The 19,371-nt window shown below is 49.0% G+C and overlaps 3 protein-coding genes across 3 annotated transcripts in view; 1 reads left to right on the top strand and 2 right to left on the bottom strand.

The window, feature by feature from the left end:
• Positions 1–2,610: 2,610 nt before the first annotated feature.
• LOC128730446 (endoribonuclease CG2145) lies at positions 2,611–5,702 on the bottom strand. The gene is made up of 4 exons (XM_053823492.1): positions 5,573–5,702; positions 3,599–4,484; positions 3,089–3,521; positions 2,611–3,024 (listed from the first exon to the last, which is right to left on the bottom strand). The coding sequence occupies exons 1-4, from the start codon at positions 5,625–5,627 to the stop codon at positions 2,791–2,793; spliced, it is 1,608 nt and encodes a 535-aa protein (XP_053679467.1). The 5' UTR covers positions 5,628–5,702; the 3' UTR covers positions 2,611–2,790.
• Positions 5,703–7,660: 1,958 nt separating this feature from the next.
• Positions 7,661–9,019, top strand: LOC128721805 (estradiol 17-beta-dehydrogenase 11-like). The gene is made up of 5 exons (XM_053815598.1): positions 7,661–8,017; positions 8,149–8,325; positions 8,411–8,667; positions 8,745–8,873; positions 8,947–9,019. Exons 1-5 carry the CDS (start codon positions 7,661–7,663, stop codon positions 9,017–9,019), a joined length of 993 nt encoding a protein of 330 aa, XP_053671573.1.
• Positions 9,020–13,750: 4,731 nt separating this feature from the next.
• The window catches only part of LOC128720439 (high affinity cGMP-specific 3',5'-cyclic phosphodiesterase 9A), a 77,430-nt gene continuing 71,809 nt past the window's right edge, over positions 13,751–19,371 (bottom strand). Inside the window, exons 8-12 of the mRNA XM_053814108.1 lie at positions 18,264–18,371; positions 17,184–17,310; positions 16,808–17,103; positions 16,476–16,728; positions 13,751–15,892 (exon numbers count right to left, since the gene is read on the bottom strand). Of these exons, the coding sequence (XP_053670083.1) occupies positions 14,078–15,892; positions 16,476–16,728; positions 16,808–17,103; positions 17,184–17,310; positions 18,264–18,371 (2,599 nt within the window). The 3' untranslated portion in view covers positions 13,751–14,077. The remainder of the gene's footprint in view (positions 15,893–16,475; positions 16,729–16,807; positions 17,104–17,183; positions 17,311–18,263; positions 18,372–19,371) is intronic.

Genomic DNA, 19,371 nt, shown 5'->3' with positions numbered 1-19,371 from the left:
GACCACGTTCCCGTACTGCATCGTGCAGGCTGACACAATTCTCTATTCGCACCCCCGGACGGCCTCGCTTCCTTGCTTGCTTTCCGTGTGTGTGCCCGGCGGTGGTGGTGTCGCGTGTTGGAAGGATTTCTTCAAACTTGAGCCCAGCTCAACACAACACGCGCGACGCGCTCTTGCAAGCAGAGCGGTTTTTCTTCCTCACTGACGCATCCTCCGATTCTCGACCGACACGGGAAAACGGGCACGACGGCATCCACACGCTGGCGGGATATATTTGGGCCTCACTTTTTCGCACAGCAACCTCTGCCACTCACCACTTTACCACCACTTCTCGACCGGGATGCTGCTGGGAAAACACACGCACACTCGAGGATCGACTTTCGATGCACTTCTGAATGCTCCACACCACACTGCACGAATGCTTCGTTTGAACACCACCCTACGGGTACACTTTTCCACGTCGCGATCCTTTGGTTTCGGCGTTTTCCACCGTACGAGAAACCGGAAGCTGACTTCTTTCGCACTCACTCGCACACTCGCAGCAGCATCACCATCCGGCAGTGCGAATCGCGAGAATATTTCATCGTGTGAACGTAACCAGGCTCGACCGACGAACGACTCAACTCAACTGCACGGGCTCACTGTTTCACCTTTTCTCGGAACCGATTCCATGCGGGCTGTTGGCGAGGAAGAGAAAAACGAACACCCAAAAGGGTAATTGTAACTATCAAAACAAGAAAACCACTCCTCGCTCAAGCAACGGCAGGACGATTTGGCGTCGATTGCAAAAACCCACGCAAAAGACCCAACCTTTTTCACTGCCCCTTGAAATCCGGACACACACAGCGCTGCAAACGTTGCTACGGCGCACTAACCCCCGGGACACGTCCTAGCGTTCGTCCTTTTTGTATGCCACTAATTACGTTGCAATGACGGGCAGCACCAGGATCAGCGCTATTCGGATGCTGCCAGAACACGGGAACTTCTCTGCCACAGTGCCAGCACTACGCTACCCGGGAGGGCGATTTTTCCAGCGCCTGCTTTTCCGTCTGCCTGACGACTCTGACTTTGCGTACTCCTTTCTGGGCTGTGGTAGTTTTGGTGTGTTCGCCCCGTAGCGACACGACGCGTTTATCCCGTTTCGTTGCGTGGGACGAAGCGAATAAGGGCGAACCCCCGAGGGCCGGAAAAAATATCCTGGCGTGTGTTTATCGAAGAAGCAACCGCACACTATCCTTCAGCACGCTACACACACACACATACGCTTGTAGCCACGCAATGGCACACAATCGCTCGCACTCGTAAGGACACGGATTCGCTCACGGACCGCTCCCGTGCTCTCTTTCGGTTGTTCTCTCGTACGCGGCACGCCTTGCTGCTACACTTCCATCCGGCGGATAGGAAGGAAGCTACGTAATCAAAGTAATCCTGCCGCAAGGATAATCTCGACGGTGGTTCATCTGGCCACCAGAGGATGGGAACGTCGTCCAGCTTCCCACCCTCTTGTTACCATAGCCGGTTGAAGACGGACAGGTGACACTGGTGGGCAGGGGGGCTTGTCCGACCCCCTACTGCAATCTGTCACCGTTCAACGCGACTCCTGCCTAGACCAACGCGTCGAGCTGGAAAGGAACGCGTGACTTTTCACACCAACTCTAATCACATACCACGGGAAAGGCGCGTTTATGCGTGAATGAGCAGGACAAACCTTCAGCGAAGGAACGAGCCAAAGACCGGAGAAGAATAAAACACTTCAACGACCCTTGAGGGAAAAAACGCGTTTTGACTCCAGCCTCCCGAGCAGACTCCCACGGAGGAAATATTAATTGTTCAACCACTCCTTTCCTCGACACATTTTCCGCGCTGAGCACGTTGCCACAGGTTTCACCAATAAGGTAGCACTGGCAAGGGTTTCCTTCAGGTCTAACCCTGCCTTTGACCTCAACCGAGCATGATCTCGATCAATTTCAAGGCTGCTGAGCTCTATTGGGAAGCTATTTATTGGCACACGTGCAATACTAACGTTTTTTTGCGCGATAATTATCCATTTACCTGTAAAGAGCTCGTTTTTTTCTGCGCTTTTTAGTCAAAAATCAACACACGACACGAGCACAATCGAATCACACGTCCGCACGCTTTCAAAGACCAGATACTTTTGAATTTTTTCTATAACCAACGCCATGCAATAAGCTTGGAAGCCATGTTTTGACGTTTGAATTGTAAACATTCGTATGTTGACAGTAATGCGTCGAGTTTAGAGTGCCTAACGCACTGCTTTATCAGCATCGTCTCTTACGCATTTAAAAATAAATAATATTCAATGTTCAATTCCCCTATGATTTGTGTGATGCAAATCAAATGATGATTTACGTTTAACCTACTGATAAATTATGAAATATCTACAAGACAACGAAACATTAATAAACAAATTTAACTTTTTAGTATGATGTTTTCAAAAATAAGTACCGAAATTTAAATTCAAAATTGAGGCTGAGGTGTTTGATTTACGGATCGTTTTAACTCGAACTAGGGATTAATTTTATTCGGATTTTGATCAAACATCTCATTTTACTCTTTTAGAAACATATGATAACGGTTTTGGTATAAGAGTTTCGTTTCGAAAAAGGTTTTTTTATTTTAATAAAAATGAGGTATCATGTTTGATTAATATCGTGCGGGTGCATGCTATCTATGTAAAAAATGCCAACATTGCGGCACCTGTGACCCACATCCTGCTGGATACAACGGAAGGGCATATGTATGGGATGTGTGCAAAAGGAATCTCTTAAGTTAAATGTTTGGCCAAGCACCGCCGATCAGGTTTTTGCCACGGTATCGGAACGTGAAGGTCTTTATCGTGAACGGCTTGTTGTTTATCGCCAGCGGGCACTCCTTGTCCGGTCGCAGCTGGAAGCACACGGTGTACAGCGCAATCTCCAGCTCAGGGGACGTTCCGACGAACAGTGAATTGGAGGGCTTCTGCAGGTTGTCGAAGGTCAATCGCACCTTTGCAATTTCACCTTTCTGTGGAGCAGAAAGAAAAAGGTTTCATCCTGACCAAAGCAGAAGACAGATATCTGTGTCTTACCGTTCCGAGCTCCATCTTCTTGTTCCAGCCCTTGTAGTCGATGCGACCGGCCTTCTCCATGTCGTACACGTACAGCCAGTTGTGCAGACCGATCATCGTTCCGTTGCTGACTTCGTTCAGGAACACGTGCTCGAAGCCGGAACTGCCGATCTTGCCGTTGCCGCGCGAATACAGCGTGAACCAGATCGTCTTCAGCAGTTCGTGATGCGTCTTGGGATCAGCTGTTACGATGCCCTTCTTCTGCAGGAACAACATGGCCTGGCGCATCACGTTGGTGGCCAACAGGGCGTCGACGAAGTCATTCTCTTCCTTCTTCTCCAGTGGCGTCACGTACTCGTTTGTCATCGTGTCCAGCTCGTAGTTGTTGAACAGTGCGTGCATCTTCTCGATCGTCGGTATTGCGTAGATCTTCGCCTCGTCCACGGTAAGGAAGCTACAACAGAAAAGTTTGGTAGAAAATGGAGACGTTTGAGTACAATTCATACCATACACGGTCATCAGCGGACTTACGGATTTGGTGCCTCGTCCGTATTGACGAAGGATGAGGTCTGCTTCTGGTAGTTGATCGTGACAAACTTGCTCGGGCTATTCGCGTCCTTCGTGAACAGCAACTCGGACAAAGCCATCAACTCTTCGTCCGTGGCAGGTCCATCACCTACGGCCGTAGCAGGAGTACTGCTGACCTTAGCTCCAGGGGTTCCGGGAGTGGTGGGGACAAAGCTGACGCCGGGTTTGCCTCCAACTGCTCCCGGTTGTACGGTCGGTGGAGTGCGAGTCCAGGCGTTGGCCACGGTTGAGGTCGGAACGGGGGCCGGTGTGGGACTTCCGCTACGGGACGGAGGAAGAGCCGGAAATGCATCCTTCGACTTGGGTGTTGTAGTTGTAGTTGAAGAGCCAGCCACCAAGGTGGACAACGTAGAACCTGGTTTCGTGGTGGTCGTCGAGGCTCCCGTGACTGGTAGCACAGATTTAGCGGTCGTGGGAGTTACTGACGTAGGTACTGCGGACACCTTAGCTGTCGTTACGGTGGCAGGTTTCACCGTAGTGCCTGACTTGGCCGTTGTTGAAGAAGGAGCAACCGTCGTCGTGGAAGTTTTGTCCTTTTTGCCTCCAAACAAACCTCCAAAGAAACCCTGCTTCTTTGTGGTCGGAGTGGCGGGAGTAGTTGTCGTGGTCGTGGTGGTTGTGGTGGACTTCTCCTCCTTGTTGGAACCACCTCCGAACAGCTTGCCAAAGAAGCCCTTCTTCGTTGTGGTCGACGGAATGGGCGTAGTGCTGGTTGGTGCTGCGACCGTCGAAGAAGGTGTTACGCTAGGATCCACGGGAGCGTACGATAGAAGCGCAACGTTAGGATCTTCTTCCTGTTTCTTCTTACTGCTACCGAACCATTGCGCATCTAAAAAAAGGAGAGTAGAAACGTGATAGAAACGTGAATTATTCCACGCGTATGAAGGCACAGGCTCCTTTGATCAATACAAGCCTCTCTAATTCGCCGAGGCGTTAAATGACTTTCACTCGCTGCTCGATGGCGACGTGTAGAAAGTCGTATTGACGCAATGAACTTTAGTTCCACGCTTTTTCGTGCGATATGATTACTGATACTATCCGACATGGTTGCATTTCGATCATTGTCGTTTCTGAAAATCTTAGAGCTATTCTAGAAAGGCTCCAGGAATATGGTTGACCTTTTGTAGCTCGCAAATGGCGGTTAAACGAGTTTTGCCTCAAACGTGCACGTGCCGATCGGAATGATTACGGAATGTAATCATCATCCGATTAGCACTGAAGCGTGACATCATTTTGGAATGTGCTATGTTCGTCGCCATCGGCGCTTGCACTTCGCAGGGTGACCTCAACCTTCGCAACATGGCTTTTAGAATAAACGAGAAAGCATTGCTCACTTCCCGATGGCATTAATTAAACAACACCGTTCACCCACTGATCGCGCCAGCCACGTTTGGTTGGCCACCTTCTTGATTGGGGAAGAACTGCCGGTGTCACGAAGGTCAAGCGACGGAGGCAAAAGAATCGACTCACAGCAGCAAAATGGAAAAAGAGAAGAAGGATCACTAATTATCAGAGCTGGGTGCCCTTTCGGTCGGTTGGGCACATTACGGTCCCGTATCAAGTGACCGATTTAACGTTTTGTAAACGACCTTCGAGGCCGTCAACGATCGGTGGTCCAAAAACAACGACCGTAGAAGCGTAAATAGTGCTGCATTCGATGCATCATTTGCAAGTTTAACCGGGTTCAATTGAATCAATAAATTCGATCGGCGATCACGGAGCAAACAGACGCGTCCGAAACATGCCACCGCAGCCTGGCAGCGACCTTCGAGGGTTTCCAATGTCACTTTGCTGTTTTATATGCCACCTCGCATGACATCAGAACCAGTCGGGCGGTATGAAGGTGTACGGCAGGTGTGGAAACTTTGGAGGAGTTTGGACAAAACACTGGCACTGTTTCCCTCTGGCATACGCTACCTATGGTGACCGCTAAACACAGCAAAACCACGGTCCCGACGTACAGCGTCCTCATGTTGCTGTCACTTAGAATATCGCTCTGATTTGGAAGCCAAAATCCCGGTGCTAATCAGCGATCGGCTAGTGGCTGCAAAAAACAAGCACAAACAAACAAGAAACCGGGTGAATATTATGCGATACACGGACCACAGAACCCAACCGATCGTACCTGACGTTTTGTTCCGGCAAAAGATCCAACCGAACTGCTCGACGATCACTTCGACTATGACGATCGAGTCCGAGCATCTCCCACCAACAACCGCGCAGCTGATCGGTTGATTGCCGTTGCCGGAGTAGGGATGCTGTCCGTTCGATCGGGTCTTCACCTACAACTAAGCACACAACAAGGCAGAAGAAGTGCAGTCACATCGGAACACACAAGCTGTAAGGAGCCTCTTTCTGGTGTTGCTTTCTTCTTGTGGGCTTCCACGTTGCGCGATGACCTCTTGGTTCGTGGCAAGAAGCCGCCTTAGGGAAGAGATTATCTCACCTTTTGCAGCCTTGAACGGTGCGAGAGTCGGGTTTGCTTTCTTCGTCCATTAGGTAGCTTCTTCTTACGAACTGTGATTGGGAACAGTGCCTATAAAGGCATGTTGAGGTCTTTTTGGTGCAGAATTATTCAGCCGGTTTGATGTCGATCTTCACAGGGTCACCGAATGGTAATCGGCTTCTTTGGTCTTCTCCTAGAAGCGTCTGGAGATTTACAGGATACTTTGCAGGAAAGTGATGGAGTTAGAAAGACGTAGCTAAATCGTTATGAAACGGATTTAGGTCCTTCTTGGTTATGTATAAACACGCTCACTTGTGTCAAGGATTTCAGCAGCATTTATGATCAGTTCCTATTGTATAAGAGAGATTCATAAGCGATTCGTTTCGTTTGTTTTTGATAAACGAATTGAAGGTGCTTCTTTTTTATTGTTATCTCTCGTTCCGGCAATACAGTCTAGCTCAAACCGGAATGGCTGTTATCGCCTGATATCGTGCAGAGGCGATTCCGTCTACAATTAACATGAAACACAATGATTTGGGGTGTAATAAGGGGAACATAGAATGCGGTGCTAATCTTCCCCAGTCCTGCAACCATGGCTGAGGGTTAATTTGGTGGGATTTATTGATTAATTTCTGTTCGTATTGAAGTAATTTAAGGCTTATCAGCGCCATATGTTGCATCCAATTCACGGCAATGGTTGCCGTTTGGAATTGAATTCAAACGCCATTGCAAGAATTAGTCCTTTCGCTACCATTGGTCATTTGCACTAACAGTAATTATTTCGATTATGAATGTGCCCGATTATGTGCATATAATACCATACCTGAATGGGAAGAGAAATGGTCGCACGCACACTGGAACGCTTGCAGTCACAAATAATTATCGTAACACGAAATGGTAAAAGTAATGACATAATGTGTGTCACTGTGTCAAAACCATGTTGTAAAGCGTGTCATGTTGTTCTATAATTAGTTATATATACTTGTAAATCATATTTTCTTATCATAGAAACAATTTTCATTGTGAGATGTGAAACAATGCAAAACTCCATGAAAATAATTTATGACCAAAGGTTTGTTCTGTCTCAGCCCACTGTGCGCTCTCAGCAAGCTGAATGAGAGAGAGCGGGAGCCACCATGCGAACGGCTTTATTCGTGGGCGTGGGCGACTGTCTCTTTCCGTTTTCCATGCAGGAAGCTGTATGCTCTTACGATTCATGATCTCCTGTTACTTTGGTTGTTTGCTGAGGCCTTCAAAACGTGATGCGGCGACGACCGATTTTGGACATCGCAAGCGTTTTGTCGCCGTTGTTTTGGTGCGATTCGAAGGCGGTTTTCGGTGGCAGCCTGAACGACATACCAGATTGGCGTTATCGGCTCGTATGGAATAGGGCAAAGCGAGTGGAAGGTCTTATCTAAAGGGAGACCAGCTCGATTGGGTACTTGGATAAGATTGTAAACCCGTCTGTGCCAGCACGCAAGAGGTGATTCAGTAATCATCGGTCGAACCACTCGAACAAGAAGTGTTTTATTCCGGGAGCATTTTTCCAAAGAACGATAATGGCAACGACCGCGGATTTCGATACCTACGAGTGGGGACAACCGGTCCCACTTAAATCAAGCGTCCAGCGTGGCCGCGAACTGCTCGAGACACTGCTCAATCTGATCCTGTTCGTCTTCGAATCCTTGCCACTATGGTGGGAGGCACTGGTGAGTTGTTTTTCCACGCCGAAACCCAAAAACATTGCCGGCCAGACGGCCCTGGTGACAGGTGGAGCAAACGGGCTTGGCCAAGCAATTGCGGTTGCCCTGGCCAAGGAAGGCTGCAACGTGGCCGTCGTGGATTTGGACGAAGTGAATGCACGCGAAACCGCCGCCAAACTGCGCCGATACAACGTGTCTGCCGAGGCGTACAAGGTACGTTTGGGATTGACGGGTTCGAAAGAATCACTTGGGGTTTCCGGACGGGCAAAGGTCGCTCGAGATAACTCGCGATTGTGCGATTGTTGGGAGCTTCTGGTCGTGGTAACAATACCTCCCGGTTTCAGGTCGATGTGTCTGATTACGAAGCAGTACGTCAGCTAGGGCGTGATGTCGAGCGGGATCTCGGTCCTGTTGATATTCTGGTCAATAATGCCGGCATCCTGCCTACGAGCTTCTCACAGGACACGCTGCCTTCCCACGTAAAGCGCAGCCTTGAAGTGAATGTATTGTCGTCCTTCTGGGTAAGATCAATTGGTGGTTTAATGGCGGCCAAAAGGTGCACTCAGTACATTGTTTTGTCATTCGTTCAATCGTTCACTTCTGCAGACGACTCAAGTCTTCATCGACAGTATGATCCGTCGACGAAAGGGTCACATTGTGGCGGTTAGTTCGGTCGCTGGTTACATTGCACCGGGCTGGGCTAAGACGTACGCCACCACGAAGTTTGCTCTCCGCGGGTATATGGACGCACTGGAGGACGATCTATACCTGCGTGGACAATCAGAGCACGTGCGGACGACGACCATCTTTCCTTTTGCATTCAACACTCGTAGGCAGGCCATCCGACTGCTCAAAGCATCGTCGTAAGTGCTTTCGACAACCTGCGACAGTTGTTTCGCGGCGAACGGCCAGGCTTTTATTTCTGTCGTTTCGTTTGCAGTGGACTTACTCGTCTGCCGATCTACGAGCCAGCCGTGCTCGGGGAGAGTGTTGTCAAGGCTATTAGGACCAATCAACGGAAGGTGGTGGTACCAGAAACGGCAAAGCCCTATCAGCTGTCTGCATATGAGTGAGTTTAACTAAGCTGTTAAGCCGGTTAGCAATCGCCACCAAGGATTCAATTATTTTTCCATTTTTCGCAGGAGCTTACCGATAAAAATACGACAACTGCTGACGAAAACCATGGCGCAGGGTGAAGTGAAATTGTACGATTAAATAATAAAGTATGAAGGAAACAAACGAAAGTAACGATTTCAAAATTTGAAAAAAGTAGTACATGTGAAATACAACAGATGGCGCTGCAAAAAACGCTTCGAGAAATAGATTCAAATTGCACGTGCCATTGCCACCACGTGGTGTTTGCAAAATCAGTTCGGATAGAAAAACTCATCAAACATCTGCAGTCTGCGTTGTATTACATCTATAGTTTTATTTTCTCTCGATAGTTCCATCCAGTTCAGATTCAGTATGTTTGTTAGTTAGTTTCCCCTGTGAAACTTTCCCGCTAGTAGTCCAACACCCCGCTTCAAACTCATTCCCATGTCCCGAACCGGCTTGGTTGCGTTTTACGTTTATCGCCCTAGTTTCCTCCGTTGCACCCTAGCGGCTGTGCCGTAGTGATGATAGGTAATGGTAGGTAGTCTTTATAGTAGTATATTCCCGTAACAACATCATCGCTCCCGGTTCTCGCGAACGGCGCCCTTCTGTGCAAAACAAACAGGCAACAAGTTTTTTTTTCGTACGCGCACGATCAGGCCTCAGCCCACCAACGAACACATCCAGAGGACGTGGTGTTTAGTGACGTTTTACCACACTTGTCTCGGCACCTGATCGTTCCAGTGCTCCTTCGTATCCAAACATCCCAAGCTTTACAGTCCTCTACATATTTGGTTGGCGTTTCGACGAAACAACTCACGTATACAGCACGGATTTTATGCAACTACGGTTGTGGTTTGTTTCACACACATGCGCGTACGCGATTCGAAGGGACCTATTCCAATAGTACGTTTAACCACGATAATGCCAGTGGCGCGAGCGCCCCTCAAAGATACACAATACACATTTACAAACGTTACACTATGCGTTTACAATTATGACACGAAATTTACTAAGCCACGAGGACTACGGGGAAACGGACCCACTCCCGGGCGTGGATCCTTGCTTGGTGCACCCGAAGAAGGGAGCTTACGTGACCCAGCGAGATAGTGCGTGAGAAAAGGACGAGCTGATGCTAACGTGACGCTAATGCTAGGGATGATTTTTTTTTATAACGAGCTCCAGATACCGCATTATTCCCACTTATTTACAATGGTGCGTATGCGTTTCCCATGAATCATTTGTTTTTGGCTATATATGTTTGTATCCTATCGATAGGTGTGTTTGTGTGCTATTTTTAGCCCTTTTTACCTACTCCTATTCTTCCCTTTGTCCTAGCATCGATTAGATAATGGGTTTTGTTCCAGCTCTTTGCTTCTCGATTGGTCCATTTCCAAATCACCCCAGAATCGAGGGGGACGGCGATCGGTCTACTAAGATTATGCCAGCAAGTTGTCGTTAGTGAAAATGCGAATTGCGTGTGTGTGTTTGTGTGCCCGCGTTTATACCCATCGCCTACTAAGCCGTTTTCCATTGCCGACCGCTCGTTAATGGCACATGTCATATCACACCCTTCAAACTGATTTCCTCCAGACGAGGAGGAATGGAACGCAGCACTCAGCAATGGCGGAGTTTGAAAGGATTTCCTTCTGGCATGGCCATATTTGCTTGCTTTCGATGGCTTATCGTTCCAATTCGTTTAGGCAAACGTTCTTCAATACTACCACTTTTGCCAGGCTACTGAACAATGCGATCGCGTACACTAATTTGACTTTCTGTTTCTTTTGAGATCCTAAGCTACGGTGCCTGCACGTGCAGATCGGTGATGAATTTCGCACACTTGGCGAGCACGTGTGAGTGTAGGAGGGCTACGATCGAAAAAGGAACATTCTTCGCTATTCGTCCTACCCAGCTAGCGGGTTAGCGCAGGGAAAATGACACCTAGTAGGGAATTGGAGGCTAGACATTGGCTTTCTGCACCCGTACGCCTTCTTCCGACGGTGGCCATGCAAGCGGGAACATGTGAGCGATGAAATGCGCGTCCAGTTACATTGAGGACTGATTGTTTTAGTTGTTTGGTTTTGAGTACGGTTTCCTTTTCCATTTCCCCAATTCGACAATTCGATCCGCGGCCGGAAAATGGAGAATACTGAATGGCGATTTCAAGTGTCCGTGTCTTCCGCTAACCTGTCATGCTTGAGTTCATGCTTCACGCATCCGTCACAGCGCTCAGTAAATGACTTCTTGGGCCCCAGCGCAACCTAACTGCAACAGCATATATGTATATAACAGTATGTATATATATATTTTTTCGATTACTGTCTCGATTTCCGCACCTACGTACTCTAATTGCTCCTGCGGTGAGGAGATGGTCAGTCGGACGTGGAGGGGATACAGGAAGGTGAAGGCTTTTATGCTAAAGATCTTCCTGTTTGTCGTCGCACAGCCACTTTCACGATAAATAGGCTCATTTCGTTCGATCTGCTAAGAACGATCTTGGTGAGTAAAAGTACACTGTACCCTTGATTCAAGCATGTTGTAAACATTCATTTGTATCGAAAGTCAAAATCAATCTAAAAAAAACACTAAATAAAGAAAAACACACCAGAATAAAAAGCAAATGGAAAGCAGACGTTTGCATTTAGCAGCAAACTCTCGAAAAATAAAAATTCACACATAGTCAGGTAGCAAGCTCGAAAGAAGATGGTTCGAATGAAAAAGAGAGAATATGCAATTTAGAGAGCAATGCAGCACAAATTTATTCAGTGTTTATGTGTGCGCGTTTTTCTTCAACTCTTTTCTAATATCTAGCATTGTGCGTGGGGTATGTGTAATGCGGATGGGTTTACGATGATAATATCTAGCGAACAACAAATTTATACCTTTCCCTAGGCAGCTAGGTCTACTATCTTTAACTGTATCCTGCTCCAGCTGGCACTGCTAGAACCAACAGCGGTGCGAACACTATCGGGGTGTTACTTGGTTTTCCATTTTTCATATACCACTATATATATATATATAACTAACTCTCTCTCTCTCTCTTTCTCTTTCAACACACATACACACATAAACACGTCGTTAGACACTAAGCATTGAGTAGACAATTGGTTGTATTTATTATTTATAATGTCGCCTGCAACATGATTGTTAGTCATTTCTAATATCAAATATCTAGTCATCGTATCTTATGCATTTTACTATGATTTTTCCCCCTTTAACGATTATATCTTTGCCGTGATGTGTTGGGTGTTTGTTTTAATCTATTTTTCTTTCTTTTCTCTCTTTTTCATCTTCCATCTGTGTTCGACTTCGCACATGATCGTGTTATAAGTTTTCCACGTGTTTCGAATGCCTCGTTACAGCGATACATGCATGATCGCAAGCATCGGACTGCCTGTTAATGGGAAGAGCACTGATTTAAGCGCCAAAGGTGTTTGCAAATCAAATTCGCAAAGAAAGCGTACAGATCGCGTTGGTTTTACGTGGCTCGGGTTTTACCCGGGTTGAGCCTTAGGCATTGAGAGTTGATAAGATCGACTTTTCTTTCGGGTTCCACGCGCAATGCGTATAGAACCGTTGTCAGGGAGAGGGTGGTTTGTAATTTCGTCACAGCTGTCCGGTTTAAAAATGTTCTCTTTAAAATATTTCCTCTCATTCATTTTTGTGTGACCCGCACGTCGTCAGTTTGCAGTTACAGATAGAAATGTTATCCCTTCCGGCAGCCAGGACCGCTGGAGAACCGGCGTTCCTAATGTTTGGTTTCCTAAATTGCAATCCGTTAAAAATCCATCAAACTTCAGCCACAAGACTGATCACGCCCCAATGGTTGTATTGTAATTGTTGTCATGTTAGTTTGTTGCTTTTTTTTGTTAATGCGCTGGTAAATTCGGGTTCTAGCAAACTCGTGTTCTCCTAATCGTGGTTTTCCAACAAACGCACGCAAAAGCATCGCACTTTTTACTTTCGATTTACAAAGGACGCGCGGCACTATAGTACCACCCATTGGGAGTTAATTGGGAGTTGCGGCTTGCGTCCATTGTGTGTGAGTGTTTGAGATTGTAAAACGGTGGCCAGTAGAAAAAAGTTGTGTCAAAGAGCGGTTCGTTTGAGCGCGATAGAAAAAGGGAGAACGAATGTAATGGTTCGATCGAGTGTATGTATAGTGATATGTTTGATTAGCAGATCTGTTCCTGGGATTCTGGTTTCGATTTAGTTCCGATTTCATGTTTAGATATTGTGAAGGTACAGTCCGGAAAAATGTTTTCGAACGCTCTAGCTCTCGATTTGTTTGCGCTTTGTTCTACCCCTCGGGGTTTCGTCCTTTTCCTCTGTCCACCCACACTTTACGTCGTTATACTTCTGGTCCAGCAACACACCTACCCACCCCGAGATGATGGGGTTAATTGTTTGGTTTTTTTTTGTTTTCTCTAATCGCTGGTTCGGTTTTAAAATTCCGAATCTATTAATATTTTTCCTATGTTTTGGCATGTTCTCTTTAAAACTAACTTCTCTAAAGTGCATCCTTAAGGTGCCGCTCAATCGTGTGCCTCTTTCCGTCGCTTCCGTGTAAATTGTTCTCTTGGGCGTTAAAATTGGTTCACATGATGGAAATGAAAGAATTGTGAATAAAAAAAAACCCCACCACAAAATTCGGTTGCAGAAGCTCCGAAGAATTCCATCAAACAAACGCAGCATCGTCGGGAAAAGCACGAGCACAATCGAAAAAACCTGCGTCTTGTCGTGTCCATTCATTCACAGCTAGATCGCGCTCAAACCCTGCGTCACTTGTGATGATCACCGGAACTGAGGGCCACTGGCCTTCCGGTGCACAGTTCAGACAGACTCGATCGCGACCTCTGGCGGAAACGGTAGACACTAGACGCTCTCCGCCGGTGGCAGCGTCCGCTCACAGCACTTGCAGATCAGCGAGCTCATCCGCTCCGTTAGACAGACCCAGTAGCTCACCAGCGCAGATGTGTGCTTGGAGGAGATGGACTCCGACTCGGCGAACGGTGCTCGACGTTCCGAGTCCACCGACGATCGTGCCGCACCAAGGTGTTGCACTGACTGGCCTGGCGAATCGACCTGCAACGAGGTTGAAGTGAGCAGGATACCCTGCAACGATGGCTCGTACGAAGGTTGCTGCTGCTGCAGGTGTTGTTGCAGGTGTTGCTGATGTCAAATGGTGTCTGTGGCCGGTGCACCGGCATCACCTCCGACGACGGCCGCTGTCGTAGAGGACGGATCGTCCACTAGCAGCAGCAGCGAGTTGTCGGTTCCATTGCGAAGTGGTCCACCACCCGACTTGGGATCGCTCGATACGAGCGCCAAACTGCCACCGTCGTTGTCCTCGTTCATCGAGCGGTTGTTGAGCGAAAACGTGAGACTCTTGTGACTTCCGCCACAGCTTGAACCTGCACCGCCACCGGTCGTACTTCCGCTCAGACTACGACAACAATGGCGTCCACCGATCGGGACATCTAAGCTGTAGGCACGGCTCCTGGCCGTTGCTCCTGCTGCTCCACCGAATCCGAGCACTTCGCTGTGTCGGTGTTGCATCAAAATCGGTGAGATTGACTTGGGTTGGTTCATCACCACCGGTGGACCTCCACCGTAAAACGATTCACCCGGCACAAGGCTTCCTCCCGTATGTTGCTGTTGTTGCTGCTGAATCAACATGGTGCTGCTAACGCTCGCTGGCGCTCCAGCCATCGTTCCATCACCACAAATGGCCACCGGTCCCAGATCGCCCACGTCAACGGTGCGTGATTTTTCCAGCCGGTGGTCATGCTTCTGTCCACCCGTGGCCTTCCTCGAACGATCCACCGGTGCGTTTGCCAGCAGCTGGAGCTTTTTGGACTCCCGTGAATCAAAGTTAAAGCTCAAACGGCCCGTGAACTGACGCAAACGCGACAGGAACGACTTCGAACCGGAACTCGCCGACGATGTTGATGCCGCCGTCCGCCCCGTCATCCCATTGCCACCCTTCTGGCCACCGTCATCCCCGCTAACGCCGTCAACGCCGAGACTCCCGGAAATGGTCCCATCGATGCCACCACCCTCACCAGCGGTTCCTCGCGTGCCACCACCTGCTCCGGCACTTCGCGCTCCTAGCCGTATCCTTGACGCGGTTCCTTCACGCCCATCCAAATGCTTCACGTGGCTGTTCGCTCCCCCGTTGGGGTTCTTATTGTTGTTGCTAATGCTATTATTGTTGTTGTTGTTGCTGTTGTTGTTGTTGTTAAGGTTGCCGCCACCGCCGCCATTAGTGTTGTTGCTGCCATTGTTGTTGTTGTTGTTGTTGTTATTGTTCTTGCTTTGGTTGTTGTTGTTGTTTCGCAGCTTGTCGAGCTTCTGCTGCTGGTTGAAGCTGAGCATCCGGCTAAAGTGCTTCCCGGCGCCACTCGTCGACGCGGATCCGGTCGCAGGACTCGCACCGTTGTTGTTGTTGTTGTTGTTTTTTAGGTTAGCCGCGGCCACCGCCCCACCAACCGGGACCGGTTGGCTCCCGCCACCGCTCCCAAACAGCTTGCCAAGCCGTTGCTTCCCCGTCGGTACGTGCAGGCTGCTGGTGGCGGATTCGGTGCCACCGGTCGCCGGAGCCACAACCGGAGCCTCGTGCGTGCTCGTCAGGCTGGTGCTCTTGTCCGAGGACGAACACATCGTGTCGTGGTCGAGACTGCGGTGTTGCCGCTGGTGATGGTAGTACAGGACGCTGTTGTCCGAGTGGACCGTCTGTATCGGGACGCCGTCCGACATGCGCCGACTGTTATTGTACTGGTCTAGGCTAATGGCGCGATTCGAACCAAAATACGTGCGATTATTAGTATGCTGTATGTTGCCGTGGGAGCCACGGGTGCGCGTACCTGTGGTGTAGTATTCACCGATCATCGAGGGGCGCTTCTCGCGGCTACCCTTCCGGGAGTTCGGGTGTGACTGTTTGCGGTGGATGCTTTCCGTGTCCACCTTGAACTTGGACGTTTTCTCTGCCACCTGCCATTTTGTTTTTTTGTTTTTGTTTTTGTCGTTTGTGTTCGATTCCGGGGGTGCAATTTTGTTTTAATGCGGGCGAGCGGGCCGACCATGACATTCGGAATGTTCGTTTTTCGTTGATTGCATTACGGGAACCGGATCGATGCCGTTGCATTTGTCGTCGAGTTGGGGACACGAGAGATATGGCACACGTTGCCAAACCCGTTGCCGTGCAGGTGTTGTTACCGTTCGGGGAAAAAGGGAGAAAGAAAAAAGTCATTATTACAGACGCACGCGCAAACATTCGTCACTCGCCGGTTCCTGTGCATGTGAGCTCTCGGAAATGTGTGATCATTGCGGGGAAGTGTCGATTTTAGAAGAGTTTAGAAAGCGATGCAGGGCGTGTTACAAGACTTTAACAAAACGTGTGAGCAAGGTGTTAGGGCTTGCTGGGAATGGTGATGGAAGACTCGCCCAAATTGGGCAGTTGTGCGTGAACACTAAACCACTATCACTATGCTAGACCTGGGCCACCCGGGTGGGCTAGGGCCACTGGGCGCGCCCTGTTCAGGAGGCGAATGGCGGGCGCATCAACCCCACTTACGTCGACTTCGGTGGCCGTCTCGGAGTCACCGCTCTCGCTGCCCTCTGGGAGGTCGTGCAGTTCGGCTGCAATTAAAATAGGCTCATCAACAGACGTGCGAGATGCGGACTTTTGCGAGGGAATACTACGTCGGGACTTGACGCTGATGCCGGACTGCGAACGGGGCAACTGCGGCGAACCGCCACTCTCGGACGAAGCCGCTTCTGCCTCGGCGATCGATCGGCGGGTTTTGTTTGCGGCGTCGTTTAGGCGGCTAAAAGCAGAAAAAACAAAAACAAAACGTTCATAAGTACTTCACTCGAAACGGCACGTGTTCCGGGGACAAGACCTACCGGTAATAGTCGAGGGCGACGCGCACCGGCGTGATGATTAGCTCGGTCAGCTCTGGCAGAAGCTCACCGAGGGCTTCGAACAAGGGTAGCAGCACCAGACCGATGAAGCGCACCTGGCTGCCCGGTTTGGAGACTTTGTCCGGATCCATGAACGGAGTCACCGGTAGGCCTTCGGACTTTTCCGCTGCACTTTGAGCGAAGAATTCTTGCAACAATCGATCAACCCACGGTTCAGCCACATCCATCGGGCGGGCCTCGTTCGAGATGTCCGCCACCTTGATCAGTACCATGCAGAGCTGTGAAACAGAGCGAAAACAGAAACCGTCAGTCAGACGTCGCCAGAAGATCCTTGAGCTTGAAGCACACGGCAACTCACCAGATTGGTATGAACTTTGTTGCTGTAGTCAAATTCGGGAGTAGCCTCTTGAAATTGGGTCAGGATTTCGTTATGTCGGGCCATATCGGTGGCCAATATGCACCGGATAATTCCTTCACGTACGTCCCTGCAAGCGATACGAGTGTGAAATTGGCGTACAGATTAGAAAACGAATAGGCTATGGTGGTAGCAGCAATTACTCCAGCACACGTGCTCTCTGGCCAGTGAGTGGAGTGTCGCATCTTCGATCACAATTTAGCTGGCTGATTGGAAACGATTTACGTGCCAGCGGACATGCCATCTCGCAGCCCAATTAGCCCTTGTCGGGGGTTCCGCAGGGCTCGGTCATGTTAATGAGCTTTGGGCTCCGTGGTGAGCAAGCCGTGTAAGGTGTCACCGCTTCCAGGCCTATCTCACCTTCAATTATTCACCCGCCTAGCGTGGGGTGGCACCCATCGGCAGATCCGGTTCACGATGCAATTGCACCGGGGTGCATGAGTGCAACGGCGTAGACGCCACCGATTAATCATCATTAGATGTCGCACCAATTACGCGCGTTCATCAACATGATGGAAACGCGCGGGCATGATGGAAGCTGGGAACTTGGATCTCCACGATAAGCACAAAATGCAACAGGTTAACCAAACCGTGCGGACAAACCCCCGTTTTCGCTATATTGACCTCCACGGGGCCGGCTGCAAATGAGTGGCAATTAATTTTCTCTTCCATCGAAACGACAGCGACTGCAGCCAGTGTTGACAGAATACGCGGGTAACATTCAGTGGAATTTTATCTGATGGAAATTTTAGTCAACACTTAAAACACGGAAGCCGCCCTTTGATCTGTTTTCGACACGTGGGTCAACGGAAATGAAGCCAATTGTTGGCTCCAATTCACAATCTACGCTTACGGTAAAGTGAGCTCGAAAAATTGTTCAATCCATTTTGTAGAATCAATTTGCCAACGGCTGCTGGCTACGAATGATTTCATGCCACCAACACACGCTACCTTTTGCAACGAGTTGGCAGCTTTGCCATCGAAAAAGATCCGTTGTTCTTGCTTATTGGTGCGTTCACTTACTTGTACATATCCTTGCTCATGTTGCGGAATATGTTGCACTCCGGGTGCTCCAGCAATCGAAACGCGATCGAGCAGTGATGATTTTCCAACGGCGAGATGTCATTGTACCTGCAGAGGAAATGGTCGAGAGGAAGTGCATTAGACGGGAGTGGATAGCAAAAAAAAATAATGGCAAACATCGAGCTCATGGGCGAGGGAACGCAACCCTTTAGCCACCGTGCCGAGGATCCTAGCTATGGATGTATGATTTTTTTCATCTACGACAGGACTAGACAAAATGGCAGGTTCATGGCTCGATTGGCTAGGTATTCCTATCATTCCGATGTTCTCTTTTATACGTGTGTGTGCGTGTGTATGTGTGTTTGTGCTCACTCCTTCCATCCACATAAACGACAAAGGCAAAATGGGATATCAAAGCTCAACGAGATGGAACACCGTCAGCGGGATATGGGGTTCTGGTGCTTCTGCCAGCGTTTTTCCAACGATTTGTCCGGATCACACACACACACCCACATACACCCTCCTCCCCCTCCCCCCCCCCCCGCAGGAGAGAAAGCACAACTCGAAATGGAGCCCTTCAATTGGACAAACAAATGGTTCAATCAATTTGTGCAGTCAACAATGGTTTCGTGTGCGTACGTGGCATGCCCTCTAGTTGCAGTCAGACGGCAAATATAAAGCTGGTTACGGTGGCAGAGATTTTGGTGGTCAGGGGCAGATTGGTTTACCACCGACGGACGTACACCGATGCATCGGGAGTCAATATGCACTCGGTTCGATTGAGCGTACCGCGTGATACGTCCTTGTTGTTGTGCATTTGGAATTTTTCGTCGATTACTCGGGGGCGGTTGTCCATTTTCCATTCTCAATTGGCCATTCCGGTTGAGAAGGTTCAGGGGTTATGTATCTATTGTGCGTTTTTTTTCTTCTCTCCGTTATTTCCACCTCCCATCAATGCCATTCAGTGTTCAGGTCGTAGATTGAAGCACCCATTCGACCGAGCGAACGTAATTAATTATATCCTTTTCTAAAGGTTGCATTCTCGGGTCGCTATCAATGCGCTAATTTATGGCCCTTTTCCTTCAAAAGGGTACGTTTCGGGCACGTC

This window comes from Anopheles nili, chromosome 2, assembly GCF_943737925.1.
Source record: "Anopheles nili chromosome 2, idAnoNiliSN_F5_01, whole genome shotgun sequence".
Lineage (NCBI taxonomy): Eukaryota > Metazoa > Arthropoda > Insecta > Diptera > Culicidae > Anopheles > Anopheles nili.
The sequence above is the reverse complement of the archived record's forward strand: the minus strand, read 5'-3'. Positions and strand labels throughout refer to the sequence as shown.